The following is a 19,091-nucleotide window of genomic DNA, read 5'->3' as shown; positions in this document are numbered from 1 at the left end:
TCGAACTCAACCAGAGCTCATCTTCAGAGTGACACAACCGTACACCATGCTACCAGTTGTTAGTTGTTAGTTGTTGTTAGTTGTTGTGTCTAACAACTGGTAGCATGGTTGTTCTGTTTTTAGTATTTATTGTTGTAGCGGCCACAGTTATAAATAATCTGTGAAAATTTCAACTGTCTATCACGGTTCATGAGATACAGCCTGGTGACAGACGGACGGAAGGACGGACAGCGAAGTCTTAGTAATAGGTTTTCCGTTTTTCGTGTATGTTTGAATAACATTAAGCTTCATTTTTGTTTTTTTTGTTCCATAGGCACATTCCGAACAACTCAAGAAGTCATTTGGGTTTTAGTTTACGACCGTCCTCTTAAGTAACGGTAGGTCAAACCTTTCAGCTATCGTAGTTTCTCTTGTTCTGAGAGGAGGCCTGTGCCCAACAGTGGGACGTATATAGGCTGGGATGAACTATAAGATAATAAAAACGCCGAATCAAAAAACAAAAACTGAAAAAAATATAGATGGAAATGATACCGTATATATATTTGCATCCCAGGCTAATCCCCGCATCTCTTTCCAGAACCGGATGACGTCATCATGAACCACATCGCGCACCAAACCGTCAAAGCACCCTGAACATGGCAACTGACACAATATCAACGAAACCGGAACGATGGCGGACGCAGACGACCAAACTAAAAATGCTGTGCTCAGTGAACTTACTAGCCATCGTTATATTAGCTGTGCTGCCTTACATCTCCACTTTGACCCTGCCTAGTGGAGATCCTGCCCCTGGTCGATCCCCTGGACCGCCTGAGATCGAAACAACTACAGTCACCGCGGTTACTGAAGTAGAATATAACGAAACTACTGCTGATGTGACGACAGTTAGTGACCAAGTGACGGTGAGTGATGCTTGTGCCTTCGCGAGGATCCCGAGTGAGAGTGACGAGGTAGTGACCGTCAGTGACAAGGATAGTGAAGTGAATCTGACCGTCAGTCACGCGGTGTTCGAGACCGATCAGTTGGTCAGAGGCGTCGTCTATGATGGTAAGTGTTTTTGTTAATTTTATTACAATTTATTTTAAAGCTACTTAAGATTGGTTTTTTTAGGGGAAATTCGTATCGGTACCGTTGACCATCAGTGGTGTAGCGGTATAGCACGCGGTACGGATTACCGAGGACCTGGGTTCGATTCCCAGTGATGGTCTTATTTTTCTGGTTTTTCTGTGCATCTGTATTTCAGTTTGTATTTTCAATTTTAAAGCTACTTATTTATTAATTAATAACAATTAACTTCCACTATAGTGAGATTAGATTCTTGCTCGTATTTATTTATTAAAAGCAGAACCAACGGTTTAAACAACAATAATTATTATGAAAATAACGATATAGAGCCAATTACAGGATCTCACTCACGGTCACAAAGTAAAGGTTTTAAGCTTAATTTAAACATATATTATACATAACGACCGGACCGGACGACCGGATGGCTAAGTGGTTAGAGAACCTGACTACGAAGTTTGAGGTCCTGGGTTCGAATCCCGGCCGGGGCAGATATTTGTGTGAATAACACGAATGTTTGATCTCGGGTCTTGGATGTTTAATATGTATTTAAGTATGTATTTATCTATATAAGTATGTTTATCCGTTGCCTAGTATCCATAGTACAAGCTTTGCTTAGTTTGGGACTAGGTCAATTGGTGCCAAATGTCCCATGATATTTATTTATTTATTTATAATTAAAATAACATTCATCATGTATGTATGTATGTAAACTCTTTATTGCACATTCATCATCATCTTATTATCCGTAAGACGTCCACTTTTGGAAGCGGCCTGCGTCAACAGTGGACAATTCAGGCACTTGTCTCACCGCCAGCGAGGAAACGATTGGCTATCGACTATTTTCTCGCTCAAGAAACGAACAAAAGATATAAGATCCTGTGTGAGTAAAAGAGACACATATACTAATAGTTGATCGCTGGCTGTTCACACTGTCGGCGAGAACTCGCTCTTACATCTTTTGTCGCAGCGACAACAGCTATAAAACTCGCTGAGCTATAGATACTTGCTCAGCGATGTCAGCTTGGCGGCCGCCCCGCACGAGCGATTCGAGTGGAGCGAGTAATCGCCCGTCGCACTCGAACACTCTCTTACAGCCGAGCGACAAAACTACACTCGCTTCTCGCTGCTCGCCCACTCGTTTCTAGTTACTCGCTCTACTCGCTTCTCGCTCATCGTCGGCGGTGGGACAATGGGATGGTTGTTAAATATACGGCAACCCTCCCTCGTATGAGAGAAAGATACATAAGTCTTTTCTGCACACTTGTGGCACTTGGAGGAATGACGAACTTTCTTTAGACGTTCTAAACCACAGAAAAGGGAACTTTCCGAGTGTGTGTACCTACATAATTAAAAAAAATAGCAATATTATACTTGTTGCGTTCTTTTGAAACATTTGCGATGGTTTTTAGCTGTAACTGTTAGGAAAATATAAAACTGGCTGTAATTATTTGAATTTAGAAGTTATCAATTGGAAACCCTCGGTACATAATTCTGCTGCATGGAATTATTTCAAAGATGTCACCATAATTACGAGTTGCTATGAAATCGTTTCACCAATGAATTTAATTTAATATTTACGCTTATATAATGAACAATCATATTATGTGAAATATGAATAGTAAGAGAGAACATGAAACTACCGTGAGACTCACTCATATTAAATATAATGACCCGGATAACTCACGTCTTAAATCGAGTTTAGCTCGACATGTTTCGGGCTAATCCGTAGCCCTTCGGCAGTGCGCGTGTTGCAGCAGCCGCTGAGTCGCGTTGCTCCGGAGACGAAGGGCTACGGATTAGCCCAAAACATGTCGAGCTAAACTCGATTTAAGACGTGGGTTATCCGGGTCATTATATTTAATATGAGTAAGAAAGAAATTCGACACACAAAATAAGTGTAAAAATAAAAATACCTGAGTAAAAACATTCAATTGTAAGCAGCATTGTATGTACTCGTAGGTAGTTCACCGATATTTTTAACAAGAAACCGGCTAAGTGCGAGTCGAACTCGCACCGAGGGTTCCGTACATAATTGTGGGTCCACGAATATCCCGTATTAGCAAAGGCCCTCTGTTAAGCAAATTGACGCAGTGTGCAAAGTAAATACTTTGTACAGCGTGGGGGACGTCACAACGGAAAAATCTCTCAAGCAGCGTGTGTTAAAACACACGAGCTTATACTTCGTTTTTTTAGCATTAAAAAGAAGGTAAGCGATCGTGGCGTGTCTTTTTATTGAAAAACACTTTTAAAAAATATGTAACAATTAGCAAGGACATGTGATCATTTACATGCTTTTGGTATCATAAGTAATAGCTACTGATTTAAAAACGTTTTTAAATAAAAAAAATAGTCAAGATTGTTTACCCTTTAAAAAAAAAAAAAGACGCACTTATACCTCGAGTGAAGCTCGGTCGTTCAGGTACTAGGTACCAGGTATTATAAAGAGACGAAAGCAATTATTTATCTTTATTTGTTATCTTGTCTTTGCAATCACAAAGACTTAATGTAATCAGTGACTAGGTAATTTTCTAATATTATTAAATCAAGCACGTGGTAAATATTATGGTATGTATAACGTAAGAGATAAAGACGTAGGTAAGTAAATACAATAAAACAAGGATTATTTTTACACCTTAAGTGATAATGATAAGAAACGGAAATATTATATAAGAAAATGAGTTCTTGTCAAATTAGTACATTATTGTAGAGGCACGAAAGCAAGCAATAGATGAACGAGTTAGTTTGAAGGCCGACCCGAAGGGGAGGCCTTCGATAATAACCCCCTTATTCATAAAACTTAACAAGCCTATGTTAACTAACAAATGCTTTGTCCCTTTCTAACAAATACAAATGTCGAAGTGACAGATAAGGACAAACGAATTTTAGCGGCATTTTAACTAAAATAGGTTTGATTGTCGTTTATGAATAAGGGGGTAAGAGTTTATCTTTTGCACTTTTGGCCGAGACTAAACATTGTGCTTTTCACGATCACTGCGAGGAAATAAAAATAGTTTCACCCCTCCCGCACAACAGCACGCCTGCTCAGCAAACCAGGAATGAAATTCAGAAATTATATTCTAAAAAGTCGTATCGTATTATGAAATACATATATTGATACGACCTGTTTTCGTAATGTGTTACATTGTTGTCGTGTTTTGCGAGCCATAAATGAGTCGGCTGTTAAATGTACATATTTAGGCAGTTGGGTACTGGATTTAGGTTATCTTTGGCCACATTTTCGAGCAGTGTCGTGAAAAATAATTTAATTCAAACTCGGGCCACACATCTGAGCTTTTCGAAATTCATGTGCAATACAATTTAAATTTCCCACGAACTTCATGGCGAAGGAAGGATCAATGGTGTGTGAAGTTCCCCATTGACAATGGGCTTGCGTGAAAACTACAGTCCAAGCTGTCTTATTTAAAATGATGATGAGGATGAATTATTTTCTCTGTATTTAAAATAACTACCGAATCAATCAAATGCAATATTCGAGTGCGTGCGTGTGTGCGCGTGCGTCCTTTTGCGGGCGTATGTGTGTGTGTGAAGGCGTTTTTACAAACTCTACCTATCACGTTAAAGCGGCTAGACAGACAGATGATATTTTTATGTATAGATACATAATACTTTGTTCTCCTCTATGTGTATTTTTATTTTAATGTGCAATAAAGAGTTTACATACATAATAATATATTGACCTAGCCAAAGGTAGGCTCGTAGAACATGTATTATATATTCTCAAAGCTGCCTGAATTACACCGTTTCCTATCTTACATTTAATTTAAATAAAACACCATCTTTCCGGCCGCAAAACTTATTTTCATCCAAAATATTAAAAGCAATATTAGAAAAAAGCCTCCAAAATCTGATAGAATTAATTATTATATGCTAAGCTCTCAATCTTATATTTTATTGAAAGGCACCTTTAATTAAACGTGACGGTGGGCGGCGCAGGTAAATCAGACGTTAAACTTCGGTTTATTTCTAGGAAGGGTAGGTACCTACCTAATTAACTGTCCTGTTATTATTCGGCACAGTTTAGACATGTTTCCTGCTGTATTCCGAGCTAAGAATTTTATGAGAAGGCTTGAAAGATAATTGGAAGGATCAGATACTATTAAAATTACTACGGTTTTTAGGATTTCGTAAAGGAAAAACTTAACCCCTGACACAAAAAGATGTTAAAAGTTTGACCGCTATGTGTCTGTCTGTCTGTGGCGCCGTAGCTCTTAAACGAGTGGACCGATTTGAATGCGGTTTTTTATTTAATATCAGGTTTTCTAGCGATGGTTCAGAGACATGTTTCATCAAAAACTTTTTAGCCGTTTTTGAGATATTGAACTTTGAAATGACAAAGTCGGGGGGGGGGGTTTGCAACTTTTTGTTGGTTAGGTTATCTTATTAACGCGGGTGTATCAAGCTGAATTTATAACAATTCAAACTTTTAAGTCAAAACAATGAAAAGTTACAGTCATTACAAGAGATGCTTTCATACAAATTGCCATAAACGAAAAACGCAAGGATACATTCGGTTGTTCTACCGTTGTTTCGGTTGTTGTGTGTTGTTTCGGATTTTTCGGTAGACACTTAAAATTTGGTATAAAGATACCTAACCGATAACAAGTCTAAAATCATAAATATTTCAAATGAGCCCACACATCATGCATTTTGCTTAGGAGAGGGGATTTAATAAATTATTTGAGAAGGGATCTGCTAACAGTGAATATTCATAGATATCTACAAATTTTTCCTGGAGTCCAATACGATATTTGACTATTTTGTATATGTTTTATAAATTAAAAATTCACAATGCCTGTTATCGAATAGAGAAACAATTTTTAAGCTACCTTTACAAATAACAAAGTTATAATGGTTTGATATTCAAGATTAGACAGAGAAAGACATACTGGCATGTGACGTCACACGCCAGTACCGCCATACTTGCTGCATAGGGAAAAGCGTTTGAGAAAGAGACAGGTATACAGATTTTTCAAAAATCACTTTTAATCCAATTTTCAACCGATTTAAATTTTCTCTTCGCTAAACACTATCCTGTTAATCTATATTTTCAAAATGATATCAAGATATATTATGACAAATTAAGGAGTTGTCAAATACCGTATTTACAGTTGTGTTCTAGGATGGCGTACATTGATAGCAGTAATTAATTTGTATGAAAAAAGGAAAATTCAAAGACTCCATTATTTTTAAAAGTCGCTGAACTAAAGTTGTTCAGTTTGACGAGTATGATCTATGTTTTAATTATTTGCTCGTATTACAGGCCACACCCTGTATAATATTAGCGGGATTCTCTTGTAGCGCCATACATAAGGTTAACATTTAATTTGTTCCATATTTTCACGTTTATGTTTGTAATGTACATAGTACAATGTAGAATTAAGCCGTGCAAGCACAAACAGAAGGTCGGGTATGCGGGGAATGCCTCAGTCATATTTAAAGGGCTAACAGACCTTTATTACAAAGCGCGAGTACGATTTATGCAATTTAGGGCCTGTTTCACCACTTGCCGACTAACTTTATGTGTCAGATAGAAGTAATGCCGTCTTTGTTTATTCGGATAAAACAAACAGAGACGGCATCACTGATATCCGTCACTTAAAGTTAGTCGACAAGCGGTGACCCATTGATTAATTTTAACTGACGGATTAATGTGATGGCGTCTCAGTCTATTCGAACAAAACAAACAGAGACGGCATCACATTTATTCGTCGGTTAAAATTAATCAATGGATGGTGAAACCGGGGGTTAGAGTCGTGTTTGATAAAAACCTATTGCTAAGTCAATAATTTAACTTGATTTTTAACTCTACACTCGCGCGTAATTATTTAGCATTTTAGTCTAAAAAAACAATGTTTTTTTTCATAAAATAGGCAAATAAGACATCTGTTTGAAGGATTTTGGTTTTAGTTGGGTTTTAATTTTTTTATCCCATTTATAAGTTACCGGAATTATAGCTAACCGAGTTGCCATGGCGTTAAAAGCTACAATACAATACAATACAAAGACTCTTTATTGTACACCAGACATAGTAAGACAACAAATTATTAAAATTACAAGGTAAGCTATGTTTATCTTTGCCCGTCACAATTATTAAAAAAAAACGTAGTGTCATCTGTCACCTGTCAGTGTTAGATTTAGGCGCGTTTAGTTACATAGGTAACGTTAATTTTCGATGAAGGTCAAACAAAGCTCCAACGTTCTTTTGCATACATACACACGATGATTTAGTATTGTTTTACTAAAATGTGATAAAATGATTATAATAAATCTATTCCTTGAAATGGTTTTGGAAACGGTTTTTAGTAGAAAATTATACTGACAGAAAAAGGGCCTTTATTAAATTATGTTGGACTGGCTGTTGCCCGCGACTCCGTCCGCGTACCGCGTAGAATTAGTTTATCGCCATCCCATGGGAACTATACGATTTTCCGGGATGAAAACTATCCTATGTCATTCCCCGTACTCAAAATATCCTGTACACCGAATTTCATCTAATTCGGTTCAGTGGTTTAGACATAAAGAGATAACAAACAAACGAACAGACTTACAAATTTTCGCATAATATTAGAGGAAGAAGTGTGTAACCTCGCTAGAACATTTAGGGGCTGTTTCACCATCCATTGATTAGTGTTAACTGACGTTCGAACAAAACAAATAGAGATGGCATCACATTTAACCGTCAGTTAACACTAATCAATGGTGAAACAGCCCCTTAATAAGTGAATGGTGCATTGATTCAGGCACAGAAATAGTTATTCAACTAACACCTTGTATATGTATCGCTTAAACGAAGCTGTCTCTCACGTATGATTGATGAGTAGGTACCGATGGTAAAGGTGTGTTAAAACAGTTGACAATTTTTTTCAAAATAACTGTTTTTGTTAGCAAGTTTTTGACTATTTATTTAATTTAAAGTCATGAATTTATGACTTAGTTCTATTGATATAAACCAGCTAAGTATTCAATTATTGATCAAAAGACACATTTTGTATCAAACAGTGCTTTTTTTGTTCTTGGTCTTGTTGTAGTTAATCACCAAAGTAATTAAAACAAATGTCAATATCATCTATTCATAATGGCCGCGGTATAATTTATTCCTTTGTTTATTATTCATAATTTGAACCTGGGTTCGAGTAGACGCTATTTGCTCTTAATCTATCCGGCAGGGGACTTTCAAACTTATTATTAACGTATAAAGTTTAAATCAAAAGTAATGAACGGAAAAAGGAAGAAAAAAGTTTGAGACGCGCGTTTCGTTTTAAAATGTTTTCGTTAATTCAGGCTTTGGACTTAAACTTTAAATGCCACGTTTATAACGGAAAATTAAAAGTAAACAGAGTTTAGTGAAATTAAATTTTTGGGTCAATTGTTTTTTGACCTGGAATAAGTTCGCGTTCCATTAATGATAAGAATGCCGCCATCTTTATAATGAACAGTGTGAGTCTGTCCGTTTAGGTGGCCGATTCCCAGGGATTTTACAAACGTTTATCCCGATTTCATGGGATCCATGGCTCTGCGCTGCTCGTGCGCGCGGCGCAGCGCCCCGGTGCTGTAATGATGTACGAAATCTCATTACGATACAGATATCTGCAGGGCTACTACGAAACTGGAAACTCGAAGTTCGTGTCTTGCCTCTCTGACACTGATACTATTTGACGAGAGCGAGAGGGACGGTACGATACGAACTTCGATTTTCAAACTTCGGAGTAGGCAATCTGTATCGTAATGAATCCAATGTCGTAATGCTGGTCATTATCTATGGTTTTTGAATGCATAATGGAGGATTTGCTATATGGTTGTAGATAATTAAATTAAATTACAATTCATATTTATTTATTAATATACCTTAAATAAAAGAGAATAAGAGTAAGAATAAGAATGGTTTATTAGCTGATAAAATAGATACACTAAACATACAGAAACACTGACTTGATATACACATGCGTGCCTAAAGATAAAGATAAAATATTTTATTTGCCTAGAATGGCTGCTATTTTTTTTTCCGATCTGTGCACTCAGTTAATCAATGCGTGGTTCAGAAAAAAAGCAACACGTTAATTAGACTGCGCACAAAGGAATGAGAATGACTAAGATATTCATGTTGCACCCGCAATAGCTTAAAAACTGAATAATTCTTAGATTATTTGGGTTTGCCAAAATTTCATGTTACGGGATAGTTAATTAGGTATACTTTTTCAAAATATGAGGACATGTTACAGTAAAGGTCTTACAGTTAACAGGTTATTTGAGTTTTTGTTCTGTGATCTGCTCGATAAGGCCAATTTCGTTGCACCCGCTATAGCACTTAAAACCTTTCTGGTAGCTTTTACATATTTTAGGCATTTAATCTTTCTTGACGAATCAGTAGAACTCGTTAAAAAGTAAACCTTCAAAGAATTATTCTTTGTAAAATATTTCCTATTTTTATGGTAGAAAGCTTTAAATGAGTCAAAATGTTGCACCCGCGATAATGAAATTGCCCATCTGCTCCTTTGGCCATCCCTCGGACTCCATAGATCTTATTCGCATAAAGAAATACTTTTACTGTGACCGTACCGCAGCCTACAAGCGTGAACGGTATCCATCACGGAACAAAAGCGTGGGCCTACAATAGCCCTGAATTGATTCTGCCCTGCGTGGCTATTACGCTCTGAATGCACAGAGCTGAGACAATAGCTCTTGGCTAACTTGATAGCCTGTTTTGAAGGTCAGCTTTGTCAAACATAAGTGGAGATGATGATGATTGACGTTATCTCGTCCAATACGATAGGAAATATTTTACAAAGAATAATTCTTTGAAGGTTTACTTTTTAACGAGTTCTACTGATTCGTCTAGAAAGATTAAATGCCTAAAATATTTAAAAGCTACCAGAAAGGTTTCAAGTGCTATCGCGGGTGCAACGAAATTGGCCTTATCGAGCAGATCACAGAACAAAAACTCAAATAACCTGTTAACTGTAAGACCTTTATTGTAACATGTCCTCATATTTTGAAAAAGTATACCTAATTAACTATCCCGTAACATGAAATTTTGTCAAACCCAAATAATCTAAGAATTATTCAGTTTTTAAGCTATTGCGGGTGCAACATGAGCTCAAATCGAACTTTCAAATTTAATCTTTCTAATCACTCTACAGAAAAAATAACTTAGGGGTAGTTTTTAAATTTAGTTCTTAAGTAATAGCATTGAGCGTGTCGGACACGCCCGAAATAGGGTTCCGTAGCCATTACGAAAAAATTAAGTCATATTTTTCTAAGGATTTCGTATTTTGTATCCTGAATTTTTTCAAATTTTTCCACCCACCGGTTTAGATTTTAGAGGGGGGGGGGTACGCTCGATTTTAATGAAAATTTGCACTTTAAGGTGGAATATTTTGTAAACAGATCACTGAATCGATAAATCGTTTTAGCAACCCCCTATTGGTTTAAAAATACCTATCCAACGATACCCCACACAAGGTTGGATGAGAAAAAAAATCACTCCCACTTTACGACTATGGGAGGTACTCTAAAAAAATTTGTTTTTGAATTTTTTATTGTACAATTTTGTCGGTATAGTTAACATATATATTCGTGCAAAATTACAGCTTTCTAGCATTGATAGTCTCTGAGAAAAGCCGCGGACGGACAGACAGACAGACAGACATGGCGAAACTATAAGGGTTCCGTTTTTGCCATTTTTAAAATCGACACTGGACATCGTTTATATGAAATGAAAACAAAAAGGTACCTACACGCATTGCTATACACATATAGCATAAAATACTGCGCTCCATAGATCTTACGCAGAATCTCTCCAACGAAGGTTTTGATACAAACTTTATATTATTATACTTGAGTACAGAATTAGGCGAACCAATTTCACAGTTCATTACACACAAATTTTGCCACAGTTACACCAGTGCTGTAAATATCGATATTAAAAAAAAAACTCAATATACAAAATAATAAGAAAAGAAATCTTTTATTTAAAAGATTTCGAAAAAAAATGTTGAACATCGGGAAGGACGCCATCCGCTATTTTGTTTTATTGTCATTTTATATTTGTTTTATATTATGTCATTCGACTTAGCTGCCATCGGCTTGCTTGGGGCTATTGTGAAATTTTGATTACGTTATTATTTGTTAAAGCTATGAAAACAAAGTCCAAAAGTTACAAACGTTTTTATTCCGCGTCTACACAAAGTTATATCGACATATTCCTATGCCTATTTTTTTTGCTATGTCTGGTAACATTTTCAGTTGTCAATCTAGTTCGCCTAATTTTGGACTCGAGTATAGAAAGATTACTTTACTGTTCTATACGACAATGGCACAAGTACAGCAAACAATGAGGAAATTAATGCTCGATTTTTGCAAGACATCTCCGACAATATGGCGGCTTGTAAAGGAGCCTTAATGTATTTTCGGCAGTAAATTTCAATTTTCTCAGCATTATACTCGTTTTCGTGAAAGCTTTGATGAATTGAGGTTTTTGAATGGAAATTATGCTATCATTACTAGGTACATTTCAACAATCTTACCTGATGTTACGGATTTCGAAATAAATAAAGCTTTACGTCCCGGATAATATCAGGTCGGGGCAAGATATTTCTATGAATAATATGAATTTTTGCTCTCGAGACATAGTTGTTGAACCTCCTGAGGCTCGACGTTAAATTTCTGTTTTAACAATTTGAACCGAATGCCAATCAAGTAATAGTTATTTATGTGGCTGGTGCATAATGAGAGGCATTAAAGTACGAGTGTGGGAGGCGAGTTTCATAATAAGATCACACGAGTGTTTTAATGCCTAATTATGTATAGCCGCATACAAAACTTTATCTACATGCATATCATAAGTTTTCTATAATATGTTCAGATATGGCCTGTATTTTTAAGTTAGTGTTACTGATAACTAGTTTGAAGTACCTACCAAAGCTTAAATAAAACAGATAATAAAAAACTAAAGTTTTATTTATAATAATAATTATTATCTACATGCATGTCATAAGTTTCCTACAATATGTACAGATATGCATTGTTAAAAAAAGTATTACCGATACTTTAATGTAAACATTAAGATGCACCCGCAGATACCAGGTTTCTTAATAAAGGCCATTTGATAGTCGTTTCTGAACATATAATAGGAAAGTTATGATATGCATGTAGATAAAGTTATTTTTTATGTCATATATATATTACGCCAGGTCCCACGAGGTTAATAATATATATTAAAGTATCCGTCCAAATTCTCACGGGACAGGGAACTTATTGAGCTCCTGCGAAGCCCGTTACATAAGCTAGTCACCGAATAAACAAACGTATTTTGAAAAAACGTCGGTCATAAATAAAATTTGTACAAATAAAATGATCCCGCGTTCTGACATTTGTCAACGTGACAGAGCGATAAATAAGGATTATTGCTACCGTGAATCAAAATGACGAGACGTCCGTTTCCGTTTCACCAAGGCTATGGCTGTGCTGTTTAATTTTTTTTCTTATTATATTTTTTGTAGAGAAATATGTGATAGAATTAATCATCTTCGTCATCATCCCAGCCTATGTACGTCCCACAGCTGGGTATAGGCCTTCTCTCACTCCATAGGCAAACTCGATATCCTTTTTAGGGTTCCGGAGCCAAAATGGTAAAAACGGAACCCTTATAGTTTCGCCATGTCTGTCTGTCTGTTTGTCTGTCTGTCCGTCCGTCCGCGGCTTTGCTCAGGGACTTTAAATGATTAAGTTGTTATAAATGTTTTATTTTTTGCCTTTTTTTCTCTTTTTAAACGGAATATTGTGTCGGTCTTCACTTTGGTAAAAGTGGTTTTATTTTAATGTGTATGATAAACAGATGGTCCCAAAGGAAGAACAGCGCCGTTCACAAGACCGGCAATTTTTTGCTGATTTGGGACCATTTAGTGACATACAACTTTCTTAATTTTTAATACCTTTTTGTTATGCTACGCTACTTTGTCACGAATAAATGATTTCTATTTCTTTCTATCTGTTATTCCAGACGGCCAGCTACCTACATACTAAATTTCATGACTAAGCCCAGCGGTTGTTATTTTGAGATTTTATCCCTATCCCATTAAGAATATCGGGATTAAAAGTATTCTCTGTTTTACAGGTTATAAACTATATTTTTGCCAAATTTCATCCAAATTCGTACAGCCGTTTCAGCGTGAAGAAGTAACAAACATACTCACTCGCTCACAAACTCACTCACTCACAAACTTTCACATTTATAAATTAGGAGTAGGATAGGATAGTAGGATTCTTTGGGCAACCCTCACGCCAAGGTCTATTTACAATGCCATCAAGTGGCCTGATTCTTGCCATTATTAAATATCCGAATCGATTGCCTACATTTTCTTCTTTGTGAGCTTACGAGTATAGTATAACTGGCCAGTGATTTTGCAGGACATGGAAAGAAATAATAATACCAGTATAGTTTCGTATTTTCTGTTTCGGTATCGTTTACTATTTTTTGGTGTACAATAAAGAGTCATTATGTACCGTAAACTGCTTCAACTTTGCCCTCTGGCCCCAACATTGCCTGATTCGATTTAGAGTCGATAACTAGCACCCTTCTAGGTTTTTAAACTTTTATCCCCCCGTAATAATAATTCCCGTGTAGATAAAAGTTTAAAACCTATAAGAGTGCTAAGTTATTGATTCTAAATCGAATAAGGCAATGTTGGGGCCAGAGGGCAAAGTTGAAGCAGTTTACGGTACTCGTACTGTATTGTTAGGTCAATGGTAGAGATGGACAAAAATAAAATTTAATGGAGAAAACTATTAATTTTGCGGGTGTTAAGAGCTTGCCGGTTAGTGCTAATATTTAAACTCAGTCATTTTGTTCAATGTTAAGTGAACGTGTTTTGTTTTGTCAGTGGTTAAATGAGTACCTAGTAATAAAGAATTTTCGTTAATTTTCATGGCAAACCTTCTGCTTGCCAGTGATGCTACTGGACAAAACGATGGTACTTAGTGTAAAGCGAACTCGCATCTTACTTGCAAAATAAAGCAAAATACGTAAAAATGTTTGCTCGTGCAGTGTCCGGTTATGGAATAGGAAGGACCCATCTCTTCTCGTGGGTGTCGTAAAAAACGATTCAAGAAAGAAACTTAATCACGTACAGTCAAGAGCGTTAATTTTGGACACACTTAAGATCGAATATCTGTCATTTTGACAATTCAAAGGATTTTTTGACGAAATGGGTCCCAAATTAACGCCTGTGACCGTAGGTAGAACTTTTTCCTAATCGATTCCGCTGTGATTTCTTCGCCAATAATTATGAAATTCCTCTCAAATAAATAGCGCAAAGGTTCCACGCCGGTAAGCGATTCAGTTTCTTTGACTGACATACATACGCTCGAAAAACATTACCCTCCTTGGAATAATCGAGTAAAAATACGCTGTCAGTCATAAACCACACTCGTCCTACTTCCCTAATTCTAATGCTAAGTTACCAAAGCTACCGAAGAAGTCTTTCAAAAACTCATTTTGCCAACTTTTTCATCGGTTCGAGCTCACGCAAAGGCCAATCCGATCCAAACTGACTTGAATAACAAACATATACATAACTAGCTGTTGACTGCGACTCGCTCTGGGTATAATTCGTATATATAGCTAAGCGGTAACTAAGCAATTGTCTGGGATAAAAAACTATCCGATGTCCTTCCCCGGGCTTCAAACTATCTGTATATCTGTCTGCGGCCGATCGTACAAACCGCCAGATCATGAAATTCCTAGGCATATCATGAAATGGCACCATTTCATGATATGCCTAAAAGTTGGCCAGGCATATCACGATGTGCCGGAAAAACAATACGGCAGATCGATTAGAGCAACGCGTTCGTCGATATTCCATACCGCTCTATAGCGGCCGGTGAAGTGCCAGAACCGATGTGGCGGAAAAACATTTTGTCCATTGAATTTTTACATAAAAATCATCATCATCTCAGCCTATATATGTCCCACTGCTGGGCACAGGCCTCCTCTCAGAACAAGAGGGCTTGGGCCATAGTTCCCACGCGGGCCCAGTGCGGATTGGGAACTTCACACGCACCATTGAATTGCTTCGCAGGTTTGTGCAGGTTTCCTCACGATGTTTTCCTTCACCGCAAAGCTCGTGGTAAACTTCAAATGTAATTCCGCACATGAATTTCGAAAAACTCACAGGTGCGAGCCGGGGTTTGAACCCACGACCCTCTGCTTGAGAGGCGATAGGTCAAACCACTAGGCCACCACGGCTTCTACATACGGTTGACATAAAAATAAAAACACATAAAATTAACTAAAACGGGCTTCCGCTTCCAAAGGTAGCGCAGCGCGGGGCATTGCCATTGTAAAAATCAAATATAAATTATCGATCCTAATATAAATCATAAAATTCATATAAACTACAATTAAGTAACTACTTCTATCAAATGACTAACTGATTGATCGATTGAACATAACCCTCCTTTAACGTAACTCAAAGCTGCGTGACACTGAAAATGATCCCAATTGAATAAGACAAGTACGTGATATGACCTATCCCGAGGGAATAAAGTGAAAAAACCTTATCCTAGCACATTATCGAATAAACTTAATCCCTCTACGTGTTTTGTTTTGGGAAATCAAATTATTCTATCACTCAGACCATGTCACTCTTGGCTTAGCCACAGCGTTGTGGGACACATAAATCACTATGATTTATGTGCTGAGCGAACGGGTTTCTAGGTTATTTTATAGCTTGTCTTTTGTTTGACAATTTACGCACTGCCAGAATAAACGACAGGCAAATTGGGTTGAAAGAACAAAGCTTTACATAATAAAATTTTTTTTTTTTTTTTTTGACTGGATGGCATGGCAAATGGGTGTGTCACTCTGAGATCACCACCGCCCATAAACATCTGCAACACCAGGGGTATTGCAGGCGGTGCCAACCTAGATGGCCTAAGATGGGATACCTCACGTGCCAGTGTTCACCGGCTGTCTTAACTGCACGCCGAAACACAACAGTGCAAGCTTGCTATCTTACGGTAGGATTAGCGAGCAAGATGGTGGTAGCAATCCGGGCGGACCTTGCACAAGGTCCTACCACCTGCAAAATGAAATGAACTAGTTTTTTTTTGCTTTAGACATGGTAAAGTCGGTCTCCGACGCCGCGATGGGAAGCCGTGGTGGCCTAGTGGTTTGACCTATCGCCTCTCAAACAGAGGGTCGTGGGTTCAAACCCCGGCTCGCACCTCTGTGTTTTTCGAAATTCATGTGCGGAATTACATTTGAAATTTACCACGAGCTTTGCGGTGAAGGAAAACATCGTGAGGAAACCTGCACAAACCTGCGAAGAAATTCAATGGTGCGTGTGAAGTTCCCAATCCGCACTGGGCCCGCGTGGGAACTATGGCCCAAGCCCTCTTGTTCTGAGAGGAGGCCTGTGCCCAGCAGTGGGACGTATATAGGCTGGGATGATGAAAGTCGGTCTCAAAAATAGTGCTAATGACCTGTGACATGTCTAACCATTTTATTTTCTAGAATTGTTTTCAAATAACTTGATCCAAAATTAAAGGCATGTAACTAAGTCTTATTTCACATCGATGGTTTTGTAAGGACGCGTCAAATACGTTTATTTAGTAACTGAGACATATTTTTACGGTGGCGGTATTTTTTTTGGCGCGTCAAATGCATACCTACTTTTTGTATATATTTTCAGGCGATTGGGTGTTGATGAGCTAGTCAGTTAGGGCTTTCTATATATTCATTCAGACTAGTTCTTTTCTCTGCGGGATTCATTAAAAAAAACGGAACAAAAGTATCTTAATTCTTTTTCTAAGGCTCTTATACGGCTGAACCGATTTAAATGTTTTTTTTATTCGCAAACCGGATTTCTATTAGCAATTGTATTATCAAAAACGATTCAGCCGTATTTTAGATATTGATCTTTGAAGTGACAATATCGGAGGTTTTTTATTTAACTTTTTGTTGGTTAGGTCATCATGAACCATTAGGAATAATTCATCTACACATCATCCCTTCACTCAGCTGTTTCCACCAGAGTGCAGAGATGTGCTGTGCGAGGATGTGTAAATGAAGCGTTTCTATTGGTTAATGAAAATCATATTTCTCGCAACACATGCTCGTATATTTTTTCCGCAAAACCTTCTACAAAGTAATAGAAAACAAAAATCGATAGTCGTTCTTACTTTATTACGTGACCAAAGGAAATAGAGTTTCATTTTTATATGTATAAATTGGAAATTTGTATTAAATGCCCTCAAATATGTAGTGACTCGTCTGTCCTCTCCAAGTTGTGCCCCACTTTCCTCGGCTTAACCCAATCCGTTTACGCTGGGGGACAAAAACGCGGTCTTGCCGACTTGGGTCACGTGCCTGAGTTGTTTCTCTGCATTTAAATCGTTTGTTTCCTAAAGTATGTCTTTATATTGATTTCTTGAAGATTAAGAAACAAAAAGCCACTGCCCTAGTGGTTTGACCTATGGGGTCTCAAGCAGAGGATTGGGTTTAAATTTGCGCACGCACATCCGAGTTTTTCTAAAATCATGTGTGAGGTTACTTTTGAGATTTGACAGGAGTTTTGCGATGAAGGAAAATATCGCGAAGAAACCTATGTAAGCATGCTTATCAATTCAATGGTGTATGTAAATACGACCAGATGGCCTAGTGGTTAGAGAACCTGACTACGAAGCTTGAGGTCCCGGGTTCGATTCCCGTGTCGGGGCAGATATTTGTATGAAAAATACGAATGTTTGTTCTCGGGTCTTGGGTGTTTAATATGTATTTAAGTATGTATTTATTCATATAATTATATTTATCCGTTGCTTACATATAACACAAGCTTTGCTAAGCTTACTTTGGGACTAGGTCAATTGGTGTGAATTGTCCCGTGATATTTATTATTTCATCATCCCAGCCTATATACGTCCCACTGCAGGGCACAGGCCTCCCCTCAGAATGAGAGGGCTAGGGCTAGGGCTTTATTATTTATTATTATTTATTTATGTGAATGGTGGGGGACGTATCTGAATATCGAAAATTATTATATCTAACTAGCCGTTACCCGCGACACTGTCCGCGCAAAATTCGTTTATCGCTATCCCGCGGGAACTATGCAATTTTTCGGGATAAAAACTATCCTATGCCCTTCTCCAGGATTAAAACTATCTGTATACCGAACTTCATCTAAATCGGTTCTGTGGTTTAGACGTGATGAAGTAACAAACAAACAAACAGACAAACCAACAAACATTTATAATATGAGTAGGATGTTGAAAAGTGATTACTGGCACTTGAGGTATCCCATCTTAGGCCTCTAGGTTGGCAACGCATCTGCAATACCCCTGGTGTTGCAGATGTTTATGGGCGGTGGTGATCTCTTACCATCAGGAGACCCACTTGCTCGTTTGCAATCCAGTCGAATAAAAAAAAAAAAGTCTGCGATCAAATTATGGAAAGTAGGTTATGATAGGTTAGGTTCGATATTTTGACCGTCGATATTATAATTACTTATCGATATTTCAATTTTCGATATTCAGATACGTGCCCGAATGGTATAAGTCCCGATTGTGGTAAAGTATTGGTCGCGGAACACGAAGAATTTCGCGCAATGACCTCCACTACTTGTCTCTGTCACTCGCGCGTGCATATTTGACTTCGCATTCGTACAAATTCATCTATGCGAGCGCGATGGCAAATACGCGCGAGCAACAGAGACACATAGTGAAAGGTCATTGTACGTAATTCTCCGTGCTCCGCGACCAGATTTTAGTTATGAGTAAAATCACGAAAGTTTAAAGCATTATATGCTACGTGTATGTGAAGTTCCCAATCCAAACTGGGCCCGCGTGGGAGCTACGACCCAAGGCCAATGCCCAGCAGTGGGACGTATGTTGTTAGTTAGGTGATGTTTCCGTATTGTTCTTTGCTAATACATAATTCATATGTTTTGCTGACTGCTTTTGCAAAGTCATCCAACTGTTATGAATGGAAGTATACCAAATTTAATGATGAT

At 37.6% G+C, this 19,091-nt stretch overlaps 1 protein-coding gene across 1 annotated transcript in view; it reads left to right on the top strand.

The window, feature by feature from the left end:
- LOC141430111 (uncharacterized) overlaps nucleotides 1–19,091 on the top strand; it is a 276,496-nt gene that overhangs the window by 12,548 nt on the left and 244,857 nt on the right. The window contains 1 exon segment of the mRNA XM_074090657.1: nucleotides 578–1,047. Within this exon segment, the coding sequence (XP_073946758.1) occupies nucleotides 636–1,047 (412 nt within the window). The 5' untranslated portion in view covers nucleotides 578–635.

The sequence above is a fragment of the Choristoneura fumiferana genome, chromosome 8 (assembly GCF_025370935.1).
Source record: "Choristoneura fumiferana chromosome 8, NRCan_CFum_1, whole genome shotgun sequence".
Classification (NCBI taxonomy): domain Eukaryota; kingdom Metazoa; phylum Arthropoda; class Insecta; order Lepidoptera; family Tortricidae; genus Choristoneura; species Choristoneura fumiferana.
This window is presented reverse-complemented; position numbering and strand designations above follow the sequence as displayed.